At 46.3% G+C, this 13428-nt stretch overlaps 1 protein-coding gene across 8 annotated transcripts in view; it reads right to left on the reverse strand.

Moving 5' to 3' along the window:
• SASH1 (SAM and SH3 domain containing 1) overlaps positions 1-13428 on the reverse strand; it is a 309529-nt gene that overhangs the window by 14859 nt on the left and 281242 nt on the right. For all 8 annotated transcript variants that reach the window (XM_059177298.1, XM_059177296.1, XM_059177300.1 and 5 more), the window contains 6 exons: positions 12735-12878; positions 9621-9756; positions 8686-8855; positions 7749-7958; positions 6840-6990; positions 2578-2691 (listed from right to left, as the gene is read on the reverse strand). In XM_059177298.1, the coding sequence (XP_059033281.1) occupies positions 2578-2691; positions 6840-6990; positions 7749-7958; positions 8686-8855; positions 9621-9756; positions 12735-12878 (925 nt within the window). The remainder of the gene's footprint in view (positions 1-2577; positions 2692-6839; positions 6991-7748; positions 7959-8685; positions 8856-9620; positions 9757-12734; positions 12879-13428) is intronic.

The following is a 13428-nucleotide window of genomic DNA, read 5'->3' on the forward strand; positions in this document are numbered from 1 at the left end:
TTCATGACCATTTAAAATGATTTTTCCAATCCACTAATGGGGGCGCCTGGGTGGCTCAGTGGTTTAAGCCTCTGCCTTCAGCTCAGGTCATGATCTCAGGGTCCTGGGATCGAGCCCCACATCGGGCTCTCTGCTCAGCAGGGGAGCCTGCTTTCCCCTCTCTCTCTGTCTGCCTCTCTGCCTACTTGTGATCTCTCTCTATCAAATAAAAAAAAAAACTACTACTCCAATCCACTAATGAATTGCAAGCTGCAGTTTAAGAAGCTTTAGTTCAGTCGGTGCTCAGTATTTTAACATAAGGGCTACTTGGAAGGATTCCAGTGACAGCTAAAAACTATCACCTCTGGGCATTTTTCATGATGGTCTTCATGTGATTGACAGAAGTACAGGGGATCCTTTACTACTGATCTTGCTCTATTGGGACTCTGGGGGCCACAACAGGAAGCCAGAGCCACCCATGGTAAAGCGGGATGCCCCGGGCCCCATTCCACATAAGCCGCCTTTTTGAGACACGGAAGCTTCCTGAAATTCCCTACTGAGTGCCTCCCTGTTAGGACAGGGAGGAAACAAGTATGACAGACATGTGGCTGTCACCTCACCCTCCACCTCAGTAACTGCTCTGCACTCAGGTCACATAGCCGCCAAGGTGTTTACGACACTGCTGCTGTTGGGACCCTGAATGGATGGTCTAGCTGGTAAATTGTTTTCCTTAAGGACCTAATAGCTCCCAACACTCAAATGCTGGTTTTTACTGTGAAGAGAAGAGGACGCAGGAGACACACAATTTCGGTTTTACAGTTGCAGGTATTTTGGATGCAGTTTACACTGCCTCCCGCGGCAGTCGGGAGGAGCAGAGTAGAGACTGACTACAGACGGGGAGCGAGGAGGGGTCAGGAAGGAGAACATTCCTGCCCAGTTCATAATGGTAACAGAATACTCCTTTCTCAGGAAATTGTACTTTTCAAATCAGGTATTTTCAAAGCAAGAGTACCCTTTTTAATGAAGCTTCATTTATAAAAAGATCTGAGCTGAGGTGTAGAGGTGGCTCAAGGCAAAGCTGGGGCATCCCCTGTCCCCCATGGCTGCCATCCCTCCTATGGCCTAGCCCCTGGGACCTGGCACATAGGACGCCACTGACCAGGGCTTATGGGTTGCCTCACGAGCACTGTCACATTCATTTCGGCACTCAGTGAAAGTACTTTCCTAGTGAGAACTAGAACAGCTTGGTTCAAGATTTGAATGGGGGTGGCTTTGGGCAGAGATACTGACCATGTTCTTAACTGTCAAGTGGACCAGGCAGAAAAGACGGGGGAAAAAAAAGTCACACCTATTTGGAAAACATTTTGCTTCTCAAGTGCTTTTTGGTGTGAGTTGTGGACTTTTGGCAGTTTTCTACCTTGCTTGCATACTGTTGTGCTCCTTTACAAAGTGAAATTTATGGCTGATCCTATGGTTCCAAAACCTGTCTACTGAACATCTGTGTGTGCGTAACTGTGACGGACAGATTATAACAGTGAACCACAGATTCGGGCTGTGTTTGTCATCTGTGTGAGTCCGGTACTTCATACCCCAACTAAGGGCAAAAACATCTTCCCTTCTGGTGAGGACAGCATGGGTGGGCCTGGCCTGCTGCCATGAAGTCTGGGGCCATAACACTGAGCCTCAGTCATGCTCTCTGAGAGAGAAGGAAGTACCGTATCAGATGCGTGTAGTTGGGTGATGTCTATTTTGAGATTTTTTTTTTTTTAACAAAAATGTGGTGTTTTAAGATTTAATCATCTAGCCTGTATTTATTTAGAGATATAGCTTCCACGGAAAGGAAGCAGGAATATTTAGATAAAGTCAGTCTTTTTACTTTCTTTCAGAATGAATTTAGATGTTTTTGCACTGTCATCTCTAATGCACCACTGCCAGAATCTGTCTGTTCATCATGGAGTGCCTGCAGCCATGATCCACGAGAGAACACGTCAGCCTGTCCCTGGGTAGTGTCCCAACACCGGGGGCTGCTGCGCTCGGGCTGACTGCCCAGTTCGTAGTCTGTGTTTAATAAATGCCAGGTATTAATATATCCTTACTTTGGTTAGCTCTTAGAACAATCTGTAAGAAAGAAACTCATTTACTGTTTCAGTGGTGACGGGGCTCAGAGGCATGAAGTCATTTGACTGAAGTCTTAGGCTTGTAAATGCTCTCTTCAGGGTTCAAACCCCTCAGAACTGGGACTTATGGTTCTAGACCCTATGGCTCTTTTCATGATCCACCTCGGGGTTCAGGCTCCAAGAGCCTCAGGGCAACGGGAAGTTGAGGGTCCTTTCTCTGAAGGTGTCTTCAATTCTCCATTTATGGGATGGAAGATTGAGAAGACCACTTGTTTCTCAAAAACGTCCACTGCCTAGTTTCCTGAGAGTTGTTCAGTCTTTTTAAGAATCTTAATTAAGCACCAGTGATCCTGGAATAATTCTTCTCCCTATTGCCAGTTTCCCCAAAAGCATGGCTTAGGCTGAGGAAGAAATTGAGTCATAAATGACCCAAGTGGTTTGTGTATTAAGATGCATTCGTAATTATCTGTGTGGACATTACCGTGTTCCAGGTTCTCACTGCTTTCGTAGCATCCTGAGTCTCGTGGAGAGCATCCGCTCAGGCCCTGGCTGTCCACCAACAGCTTCTCCTGGGATCCTGACTGGTCGCTGTTACCTGGAGAAGGTTAACACACAGCAGGGAATCATAAGGGGAGGGAAAAGCCAAGGTTTTCCTGATTTTATCCTGCTATCCCCATACATTTTTAGGCCTTGAACTTCTGGAACAGATCTAACTGTTTAAAAGTAAATGAAATTAAAATGGAGGAGCTCAGAACAGATTTTGTGCAGGTCATTACCCAGAGGATGGCTCTGGCTTCAGGCCAGCCAGGAAGAGGGAGAATTCAGAACACTGTGTGGGCAGTCCGGGAAGCTTTCTGAGGGATTCCGTGGATTGGGAGCCAAGAGTGAATATTCCCTTTTCATAAGCAGGTTATCTTAAGATTTGTCTTTCAAGTTATTGGTCACCAGCTTTCCCAATTTGGAAGCCAATGTGAAAGTAAGTGGTAAATGAAATATTGAATTTTATTACAATTTGGGAGCATTCTTAAGTCTTGGCGATAAGCGCTGGCTCTCGTATTCTCTCAACAGGAGTAAGATTGGCAAATGGGGACATGAACCTGATAAGGGCACATGTCAAATCCTTCTGTTTTTGTTGTCTGTAGTGTGTTCGGAGGTTTTCTTTCCTTTCTGCCCTTTCTTTGTTTGGGGTCAGCATTTCTATTCCCTGTGTACAAAAGTAAGACAGGGAAGGTTCAGGAATCCCCCTAACTGGGACACTGAGTCATGAACACTCTTCAGGTGGGTGACTAAAATAACCCTTAAAGAGAACTACCTGGTGTTCTGTCCAGGAAATGTGCCTAAAGTCAATCACATGGGAAATAAGGGGGAGGGGGGCCTTCATCACCCTGTGACATCACCCACCCATTCTACAGAGTGGGCACATAAGATCTTACAGGGAGTGAGGTTACAGGAAAAACATCTTTGTATTATTATGCAGAGAAAGTACTTGGTCACATAAAACAGAGGCCAAAAAAACATTTTCTGCATAAATGGCTTAAATTTATTTTCCTTTCTCTTCATTGCCCTTCCCCTGACCACATACATTTAAAAAAAATAAATAAAACCCCCAGAAATCTGATCCTGTTTCTCAGGTCATTAAACAGTGAATTGTAGGAAGGCAGATGACTGCCATTCCACAATGTGCCAGCTGTCCCTCCTGCCCACTCTCCACTTCCTGTTTGCATTTCTCACATGGAAACCGTTTTCTGACACTAATCATGGCTGAGGAAGCCCTTGAAGTAGAACCCCAAATTAAGAAGTGCTATTTTTTAAATGACTAATGAAAAATTAATGGAAGCACAACAGCAAAAACTCCTCCCCCCACCATAAAGTGGAACATTCTAGAGTGATGTACTCATTATGTGGAAGAGTCTGTGGATTTGAAGTGGCCTTTGTCCTCGTCTGATATGTTATTTAGGAAACTGATACATGTAAAATGAGGGCTTTCAGCTATCAGTTACAACCCAAGAAGAGGAATCAATGTAGTTTGTCCTTGGCGAGACAGTTCACTGTACCGCCACAGCCAAAACAGACTCCATAGTGCTGACCGATGGGAATAAAAGAGAACACTTGTCCCTGTTACAGTATGAAAATGCCGACTGTGTCTGCATCTTCACAGCTGCCAGCCTCACCAGACACAGCCAGGGTTCCTGAAGTTACGAGGAGTGAGGGGATCCCTCATATTACCTGAAAACCAGTTCAGAGGATATAGTTCAGAGGCCTACATCAAGGGGCTACGGTCACTTCCTGAAAGATTCATTCAGCTACTTAGCAGGAGTCCAACTATCAAGTTTAGGAAAAGCTCCTCACACTAAAAGCCAGTATTTACCAAGTGATTTGTCCTCTTTCATTAGGGAGAGCTCTCAGATGGATGGCAGATTCAAGGCCATATCCTCTCCCCCACTTACTAGCACGAATGCCAAGGTATAAAGGAGAAGAAAGAAGGTGAGCTAGGACCATGAAAATTCTCATGGGCAAAGAAGCTCGGAGGACTGGGTTTGGGGGGCTGAAACCCTGTGTGGGTATGACCTGAACTTGGACCTGAAGGGACTTTTGGTTAAAGCCCTCCTGCATCTCACATACACAACAGGGAGTAAGAATAACCTTGGGAAGGAAGAGAGAATGGGATTCTTGGATAGCAGGCCTTTCAGTGAGCTTTTAAACAGTTCCTTGTATTCTTTAAAAAACTGAAGCCAATAGGCCAAACTGTTAGCTGTAGTTGGCTTTAAGAAGTAGATATGTGGATTTGTTTTTTCTCTGTAGTTTTCGGTATATTAGAAATAATTGCTGATTAAAATTCTTATTAAAATTATCTAATAAGAGTTTTTATCTGGCAGGCTTAGGACAGTGATTTTGGAGTCATTGCAAGGAAATGCTATCAGACAGTCTTTTCCAAGTGGAACTCTGCACGAAGGCCTGCACTCCCCATACACAGATGTGCAATCAGAGTGACTGGGAGGTCTGCCTGCCAAACAATGCTGGAGATGCGCCTCTTGCTCTTGTGAGAAGCTGAGCTAGAAAAGCTGTAAGATCTCAGTAGATTTCTAGATGATCTAGTGCACAGAGATTTAGTTTGCCAGAAATCTATGGTGTTCCTTTAGGTTTTTACTTCTTAAACAAAATTTAACTGCACTGAATGTAAAGTCTTATAATCCTAGGATAGGTCCGGATCCAGACCATTGGCACTCATCAGCACCCCAGAGTCCCTGAAGCCTTTGAGAACCAGGAACAGGAAGGGCTACTTTGTACACTGGGGGATAGTCTAAGCAATGGCCCAACACAGCTCTGCAATGGTATTTAGAAAGTAGCAAAGAGCCCTCCTTAGACTTCTGAGTATGCATCATGAAAGGCAGATTCCCTCCTATAAAATATCCCCTCGTGCCAACCTCAGGACGTGCTCCCAGGAGGGGCAATGAATCTGAGCCCATGTGGCAGGGAAGACGAAGCCCAGTGTGTAGCTTCACTCCCCCATGCTCTGAATGCTACAGGAAACGTAATAGCTGGGTTCATAAGCCAGCTGTTCTCAGTGGCTGAGGGAGAGCAAATAGAAGAGCAGATGTGGTCCAGGAGAGTAGATGATTTAACATTAATTGATATTAATACAGCCGGCTGGCCAGACCAGGCACGGGGCCAGAAGGCTCTCTGTCCACAACCAGGCCACATGGCCCTACCCCAAGTGACAGCTCCCCTCCCAAGAGACCTGGTTATAAAGTAGGATTAACTATGAAGCACAATTCTCTTCAGATCTATCCTTGAAGGCAGTATGTTTATCTAGGGTTCAGATACCTATCTAGTAGTGTGTGGTCCTCTGTGTTTCTCAGTTAATTCAGGGGGAGGACCGATTAAGCAGAAATGAATTTAACTGTACTCACTCACTTCTGTGTCTCCTGGGCCTGATACATCCAGTCATGTAGACTTTTTTCCCCACCATTAACTATGGTTTTGGTTTGTCTTTTAGCAATAGAAATGCTATTAGCTGGTGAAGCAGAACATTTGAAAGAAAATGCATCTGAATTCAGTAACTAGAAAAGATACTCCCCTCTTAATGAATAATTTCAGGGGTATTTCTGATGTCAGGTTGGAGAATAAAGAGCAGATAAAACTAGGTTAATGGAGCAGAGGATACGGTGTATTCAAACAGACTGTAAAAGCCGTGAGCTCACTGAACTCTGCACCATGGACTGTAAAGCCGAGCTCTCGCCTCGGTGGAGACCGTAAAACATGGGATTCTCCGCTCTCCAAGTTCCCCTCAGGTAGTTCCCGCTGCTTCAGGGGAAGCTGATGAGTGTCATTTACTCATTAGCCCTCCCCTTTGATAAGGGAACAACTCTGGAGTGCTCTGAGGAGGGACGGGCCCTTGGCTGGCAGGACACTCGCAGTGTGACCGCTCCTTTGGTGCCCTGGCAGCCCAATGACCTGCTGTGGAGCCCACCAGGCTGAAGGAGGCCTCTGCCGTGTGAGGACAAAGGAGAGAGTGTTTCCTTCCATGTTACCTAGAAACATGCCAGGAGAGGCACCAGCAGGAAGGTCTTCTTTTGCCCTCCCATCAACCAAAATGGCTACACGGGGAATTCATGCCTTTTTTGCCGTTTGACCTAATGCAAGATGGACCCTGGCCCGGGATGGAGCAGGACCAATAGAGTGACTCCAGGGACCCCAGCATGTGGCTAAATGAGGGACCCCTGGGTGCTGAGAGGCACTTACTGTCATATTCCTGCAACAGCTCCACTGCTGTCAAGAGAACAGCCCTGTGCTCCGGGTCCCTGATATTTAACTCATCCAAGTCCTCCTCCTCCAGGAGCTTAAATGTGTCCAGGTCTTCGTACCCATTGAACAGGAAAGTGGGCATGTGCTCCTGTGAGGGAAGGAACAGAAGACACGGGGAGTCAGCAAGTGCTGCTCTGGGATACTTGGCCAACACACGGCCTCAAAGCCCTGAACCCTTTCCGCAGTCACTTTTGTGCTAACTGGAAGATCCGTAACACTCATTCATCATCCGTTCTGTACCTCCGAGCTGCACGGCTTAGCAGGCCGGCGGGGCATCTCATTAATCACGGGCTAAGAAGCTGTACCTTGTAGGCTGAGATGGACTCCACTGGCTCGCATTTTAATTGGGCCTTTGCCCTGACTGATGCCTTTAATGCCACACAGCGAACCATGGGGGTCACTTTCCCTTCATTTACAGAGCTACCAAAATCCAACTCAAAGCCTTGTGACTTCCTCAGGAGCAAGAGAATTTGCAAGGACACAGGATCTCCTGCTGGGGCCCCAGCGCACTAGATCCCAGGAATAATGGGGTTGGGGGGCAGTGGGCCACTCCTCAAGGCCTGGGGGTGCCCAGGGCTTTGTGCTCACAGCTCTTTGAAAGCCAAGCTCTTGGGGCTAGCAGCACATTCTGACCCGGGACGTGGGTGGTCACCCCCAGCAGAGGTCAACAGCATCATTAGCATGCTGGTACCTATGTCTTTCGAGTAATATACTCGTCCTAGTAAAGGGCTGCCCTGCTGGATGACACAGACCACCCCTCCCCTTCCCGGAAAGTGCCCTTGCTTAATTTAGGAAAAGGAAAAGGCAACAGGGTGCCACGTGTGACTGGAACAGGAAGAAGCTGACTTTCAGGTTGATCCGATCCAGGAGATCTTCCACAGATTTGGGCTGGGGTGGTCTTCCTTTCCTCCTCCTCCTGGTAGGGCGCTTGGGTTTCTCCTCTTCCTCATTTAGCACATCTACGTAGATGAACTTGAATGTGCCGACCTTGTTATTCAACAGACCCATCCAGGTGCCCATGGGTGGCTTGCTGATTATATCGATGATGTCTCCTTTCTGTGGCCCAGGGAACAGAGATCTTTCCATTAGCTCCATCTCTAGGCATGAACCATGCATCAGTTAGATGTGTTCATCATCACGTAGAAGGGAAGCTACTGAAGGCCAGAATCAGGTTCCACAAATCACTCTACGTAATTGGGAGCCTGGCAGAGAGCCAGATTCCTTGCATGCCTGAGGTCTCCTACCCTCCACCCCCTGCACCATGAGATGACGTGTGGTTCAGGTCTGTCCTGGTGCTTTTGGCTACGTGGGCACCTGGCTTTCTGAACGCCTGGCCATCATCCACAACTTCCCCCTCCTAGAGAAAGATTTTCCACCCACTAAGCAAAGGCCAGAGCACTCCCATTCTAGAACTGCTTCATACACTGTGTGCAGCTCCAGCCGCCCCGTTAAACATCACTGGTCAGTCACACAGAGAAGACAGTGAAGTTTTTTCAGCTAGACGAAAAAAATGGAGGGTGGTGGGCAACTGAATCCTACAAGGAAGCGGAGGTCACAGGTAAGGGCTAGGGGAAGAGGTGGAGATAAGAGGAGTAACACAAACCCCACCTCTGTTGTAAGTGCTAGTTGGGTCTCTGACTTGTTTTTCTCTACAGATGAAACCAGTATATCATTGTGGCCAAGATACCAGTATGCACTACAGGAAGCCAGCATTCAACAGCAAGGAAAACAGACCACGTCTTACAGACACGGAGAGTCGCTCTGAGGCCAGGCAGAGACCTACCTTGAGCTTGAGTGAGTCTGTGTCATAGGGACTAGGCGTGAAGTCAGTGTGTACCCTGGCGCGCCCACAGAAGGGGCCCCGGTAGGGGGGCTCCTCGTCGTCACCGTCTTCCGACTTGACACTCTCCCTGTTGCTGGTCGAGGAATCCGTGGTGCTTACTGTCTGACCACCTGCGCGGGAAAAATAGGAAGAACAAGGGTCAGTACAGACTTCTGCACGGCAAAGCTTAAAGGCACAAAACTCAGGGACAGAGCAGGGAAGTCACAAACCACAAGCGTATGTCAGGATCCCAGCAGGGCTGGGTTAGGAGGCCAGGGGATTTGAGTTTGCTAATTGTTATCCCTCATCAACCACCTAACGAGACCGGGAATCCAGCAAGTTCTCTACGAGCCAGACTCCCTGATGGAGGACACCACAAGCCTTCTACAGTCCTAACCTCTCCAGCTTACTGTTTTTACCCCATTTTACAAATGAGGAAACTCAGAGTCAAGGAACTTGCCCCAAACCAGCTGCTTTGAATTACTCTCTTCCAACACCCCCCTCCTAATACCCTCAGCCGACAAAGCCGACACCCCCGAGAATCCTGGCGTGAAGAGCACTTGTTACGTGTATAACATTTATAATTCTCTCTCCCCACCCACCTTTGGTTGGTCATTTAAGGAGCCTTTCCCCTTGAGTTGTTCCTCTCCCTTCTCCAGACCCTTCTTCAGAAGTGCTGTTTTCTCCAAAAGTCATCACCCACTCTCTTGTGCGCCTGCTATACACCTCTGCTCCTGAACAAACATGCCCCTTGGCCCGCCCCATTTGCAGGTCTGTCTCTAACAGCACCCTACAGGTTGCAACTTGGTCTGACTCCTTAAATCGCCTCTAGACACTCGGCAAAAGGCTGATTTTGACGCCAGCTGCAAGCATGTATAATGATAAAGCAAACATACTCATTGAGCTTTGCCCACTCAGAGAACTGCGCAGACTCTCCACGGACCCTCCGGCTTTGAGCTTGGGCTTGTCCATGTGTTCACCATCCGGCTGTGAAGGTGGAGGGGAGCCAGGCATGCCGTCGAGGCCCGAGTCCTGGAATGGGTTTCAACACAATTAAGTTGCATCAGGGAGCATGGACGTCATCTCACAATGTGAGGCAACTAACCCTCTGCTAAGGCAATCACAGCCATTTTTATAACCATATTTGATTCCATACCCAATATTCTCTTTTTTAATCTATACCCTTGCTTCAGTTGAGAGTTGTGGCTCACATAACTCAGTCATTTTTCATGCTCAGATAGATTCTCCTGAAATCCCTAAGAAAAATCTACCTCTGAGAACATTTCATTAAAGGCTTAGAGACTTCTAGCGTCAACTCTAGGCTAGTGATAAAGCAGCGGTTTGAATGCAGATCAAGTACAGTCTACCTGTAATGTAGTATCTGAAAGTGCCATCAGAAAATATTTAATCTATCAGAAATGCTTACACCTAAAAAAGAAAAGAAAAAGGCCAGATTCTTTTTTTGTTTACATGAATTCTTGAAATTAGCTAATGAAATGCTAATTGGGAATACAAATAGAGCAAAAATACTTTTTTTTTTTTTGGTAATAAAATTTCTCTGTGTCATCATTTGGTTTTTGCTGCTTTTACTTCCATTGTGTATTGTTAGTACAAAGCTGTGAGGCCCCTTTTGAGTCAGGATGCTGACAGTTGTGACTCAGCAGTACTTTTCACATTTGGGGAGATTACATAGCATTGGCCTGGCAGCCGGTCACTTGCACATACAAGTGCAGCACGCTCGTGTGCCTGATGGTGCTACAGGGACAGACAATAGCACGCTTCACAAAGTCTGCAGTCCGCATGGTTTACTTGCCAAAACAGACCACTTTCTGGCATATTCCACAGGCACATGAGCACAAAACCATCTCAACGAAACCTGTTATTTACATAGTGCCGAATCATCAGAAGGGCTCTAACGCAATTCTGCGGGTCCTGCAAACATTTAAGGACAACAGTAACGGCAGCCTCTGATCTACAACACTTCTTTTTTCCTTAAAGTGAACTCTAAGCCCAACACGGGGCCTGAACTCACGACCCTGAGATCAGGAGTCCCATTCTCTACATACAGAGTCAACCAGGTTCGGGACAGGGAGAAAATAACCCCCAAAACAACTATAAATGAGCTGCCGTCACCGAGAAGTAACGGAAGTTACCAAGTACGAATTCCCACACATATTCTCATTCCTCTTCCTGAATCAGCAAAGGAAGTCACCTGTCCCAGTTATCTTTTTTTAACGCTTCTGAAAACAGCACACATTTTGAAAAAGAGCAGACATCTCTGATAAAGTATGTTCTCAAACACTTTGACTAACTTATTCATCATGTATTTACTGATCAGCTATAAGAACGAGTGCTGTTCTAGGTGCCGGGCATACAGTAGGAGCAGAGCAAAGATCTTTACCAAAATGGCTATGTTTCTACTAAAATGCTGAACAGAAAACCAAAACCTTGGCAACAATAGTTTTCTCTCTCCAAAAAGGTTTAGGCTGATCGTTTATTCCTTTCTCTCCTGACTTACGTGAAATGACTGCTTTAAAAATGAGAACAAAGCCTACAAGCCTGCTACAGAGTAAAATTATAGAAAACGGCTCAAAATGACATTAAAGTTCTATGCTCCTGATCTGTAAAGCAGAAACCCAACTAAGAATAGAAGTGTACAAGAGCTTTTAGTGGATGTTTCAATTCACTGGAGAAGCAAACTAAACGAAGTGCTGGAGTTTCATGGTGCTGTGCTTTCTGGGACCAGCAGGCCATCTGCCTCAGGAGTGCACAGTTTGCCCAGCATGGTCGCTGCTCCCAAGCCCACAGGGACAAAAGGAAAAATATTCATGGACAGAAGACATACAGGAGGCAGCCTAGACTTCCCCTGGAGGTCTAACAAGCCAGAATTTCTCAGCCTGAGCACTGTCAGCAATGCCGGATGGATCACTATTGCGGGGAGCTGGTGTAAAATGTCTCTCACTGGATCAAACATCTCCATGTCTCTCCACTGGATGCTGGCAGCAGCCCCACCGCCCCACCCCCACCTGGCTGTGACTATCAAAAATAGCTCCAGTTGCTCTGGGATTGGAGGGGAATTACACCCCACCCCCCCCACACCCCACCGTGAGAACCACTGTAATATGCTGAAGACACCCTGTGGGCTTTTTCTAAATCCCAGTGCAGGCCACTGGCTAGCTGCTGCTAGTGATGCCGGCAGGCAGATGCCTGGATGTTAGCTTACTACTTCCTCCAGAGGGCAGCAGCTGCGCAAAAATGTCTGCTTTCCCTCTATTTGGTAGATAAAGCAGCATTGCCTACTTATGTAGATGTAGACAAACATCTCACACACAGATACTTCAACACACTACAAAGTGAATGCTATAAAGGTACAAATGGTCAAAATTACCTCAAGGCCCAGCTCTCCACAAATAAATGCCTTTATTCCCTCTACCCACACAGGAATTCGTCCTATTTCTCCTGCTGAAGGAAGACAACCTGAGGGGGTCTATGCTGTGCTACCTTTCTGGCCACAGAGAGGCCCAGTTAGTGACAACGCCCCTGCAGAAACCACCACCGTGGGCAGCCCTGCAGCCACAAGACTTGTGGAGTCAACCCGCTCGGAGCTTTGAGAGCAACTTCTGCTATACCTTTTTTAAAAAAGTCTGCTAAGGAAACTTGAGTGTCTTTTTTAGCTTTGATTCGGGTAACACCCATTTTGTAGCAAGGAATATTTCCACAAATAAAACTCTTTGCATCAAGTGTTAAGTGCTTATGGCACTAAGAATAACCGTTTCTTTACATGCCTTCTTCTTGTGTGTCCATAGAAGACAGGGCCCAAATCGTGGATTCCCAGCACTGAGCATGAACCACTCTAAGTGACTGAATCTTTTGAATAAATTATTGAATAAATGTCTAACAGACCTAAGCATGGTCCTAGAGCCTGGTTAACACCAATGCATTGTGTTTAGCACGTATTGGATCTCAGACTGATCGTCCTCGGCTCGGCTCTTGGCTCAGGAGTTACATACCTGTTCAGAGACTGAGCTGCTATATTTTTTAGACATCCTCTTCCTCATTGTCTCTTTCACTGATTTCACCTTTTTCCCAAGAGAGATGCGGGAGGCAGTGGGTGATTTGATAACTTCCTTGTACACAAAATCTCCTTCTTTACTCTGCAAAGCAAAGTGTTGTAAGTACCTTTAACCACAGACAAATGATGCCCAGAAACAGCTTTTATTATTCAAACCATTAATGTTCTACCTCTCAGAAAAATATTGGCATCCCCCAAGGTTCTTGAAATGCCCTCCTGTGTTAACTCAGTGCTATGTTATTTGTCTGTTTGATTGAAAATTAAAAGCTACTCACTAAGGGGCTTTTGCCCTTTGTTTAAAGTGGGACGTGAGTCACTTATTTTTTTTAACCTTAGTGTATTCTTCTCTGATGATGCTTTTCCTCATCATTTTAGATATCCAAAGGGACTGCATTTCAACTGAGAAAGAGTGGTTATATTCACATAATCCTGGCAGGGGGGAAGAAGAGGAGGGTATTACAGAATCACCCCAGGAAAGTGAAAAGAACAAAATGGCAAATCTCAGTCACCAGAAGTGCAATGGCTGATTGGACTTAATCACTCTAGAGCTCTGTGTAGTCAAGTGCTAAGAGGATGTACATTTCCTTCTCTGAACAAGTTAGACTTGTGGTCACTTCTCATTCTATTTTGGC

Source organism: Mustela lutreola, chromosome 6 (genome assembly GCF_030435805.1).
Source record: "Mustela lutreola isolate mMusLut2 chromosome 6, mMusLut2.pri, whole genome shotgun sequence".
NCBI classification, from domain to species: domain Eukaryota; kingdom Metazoa; phylum Chordata; class Mammalia; order Carnivora; family Mustelidae; genus Mustela; species Mustela lutreola.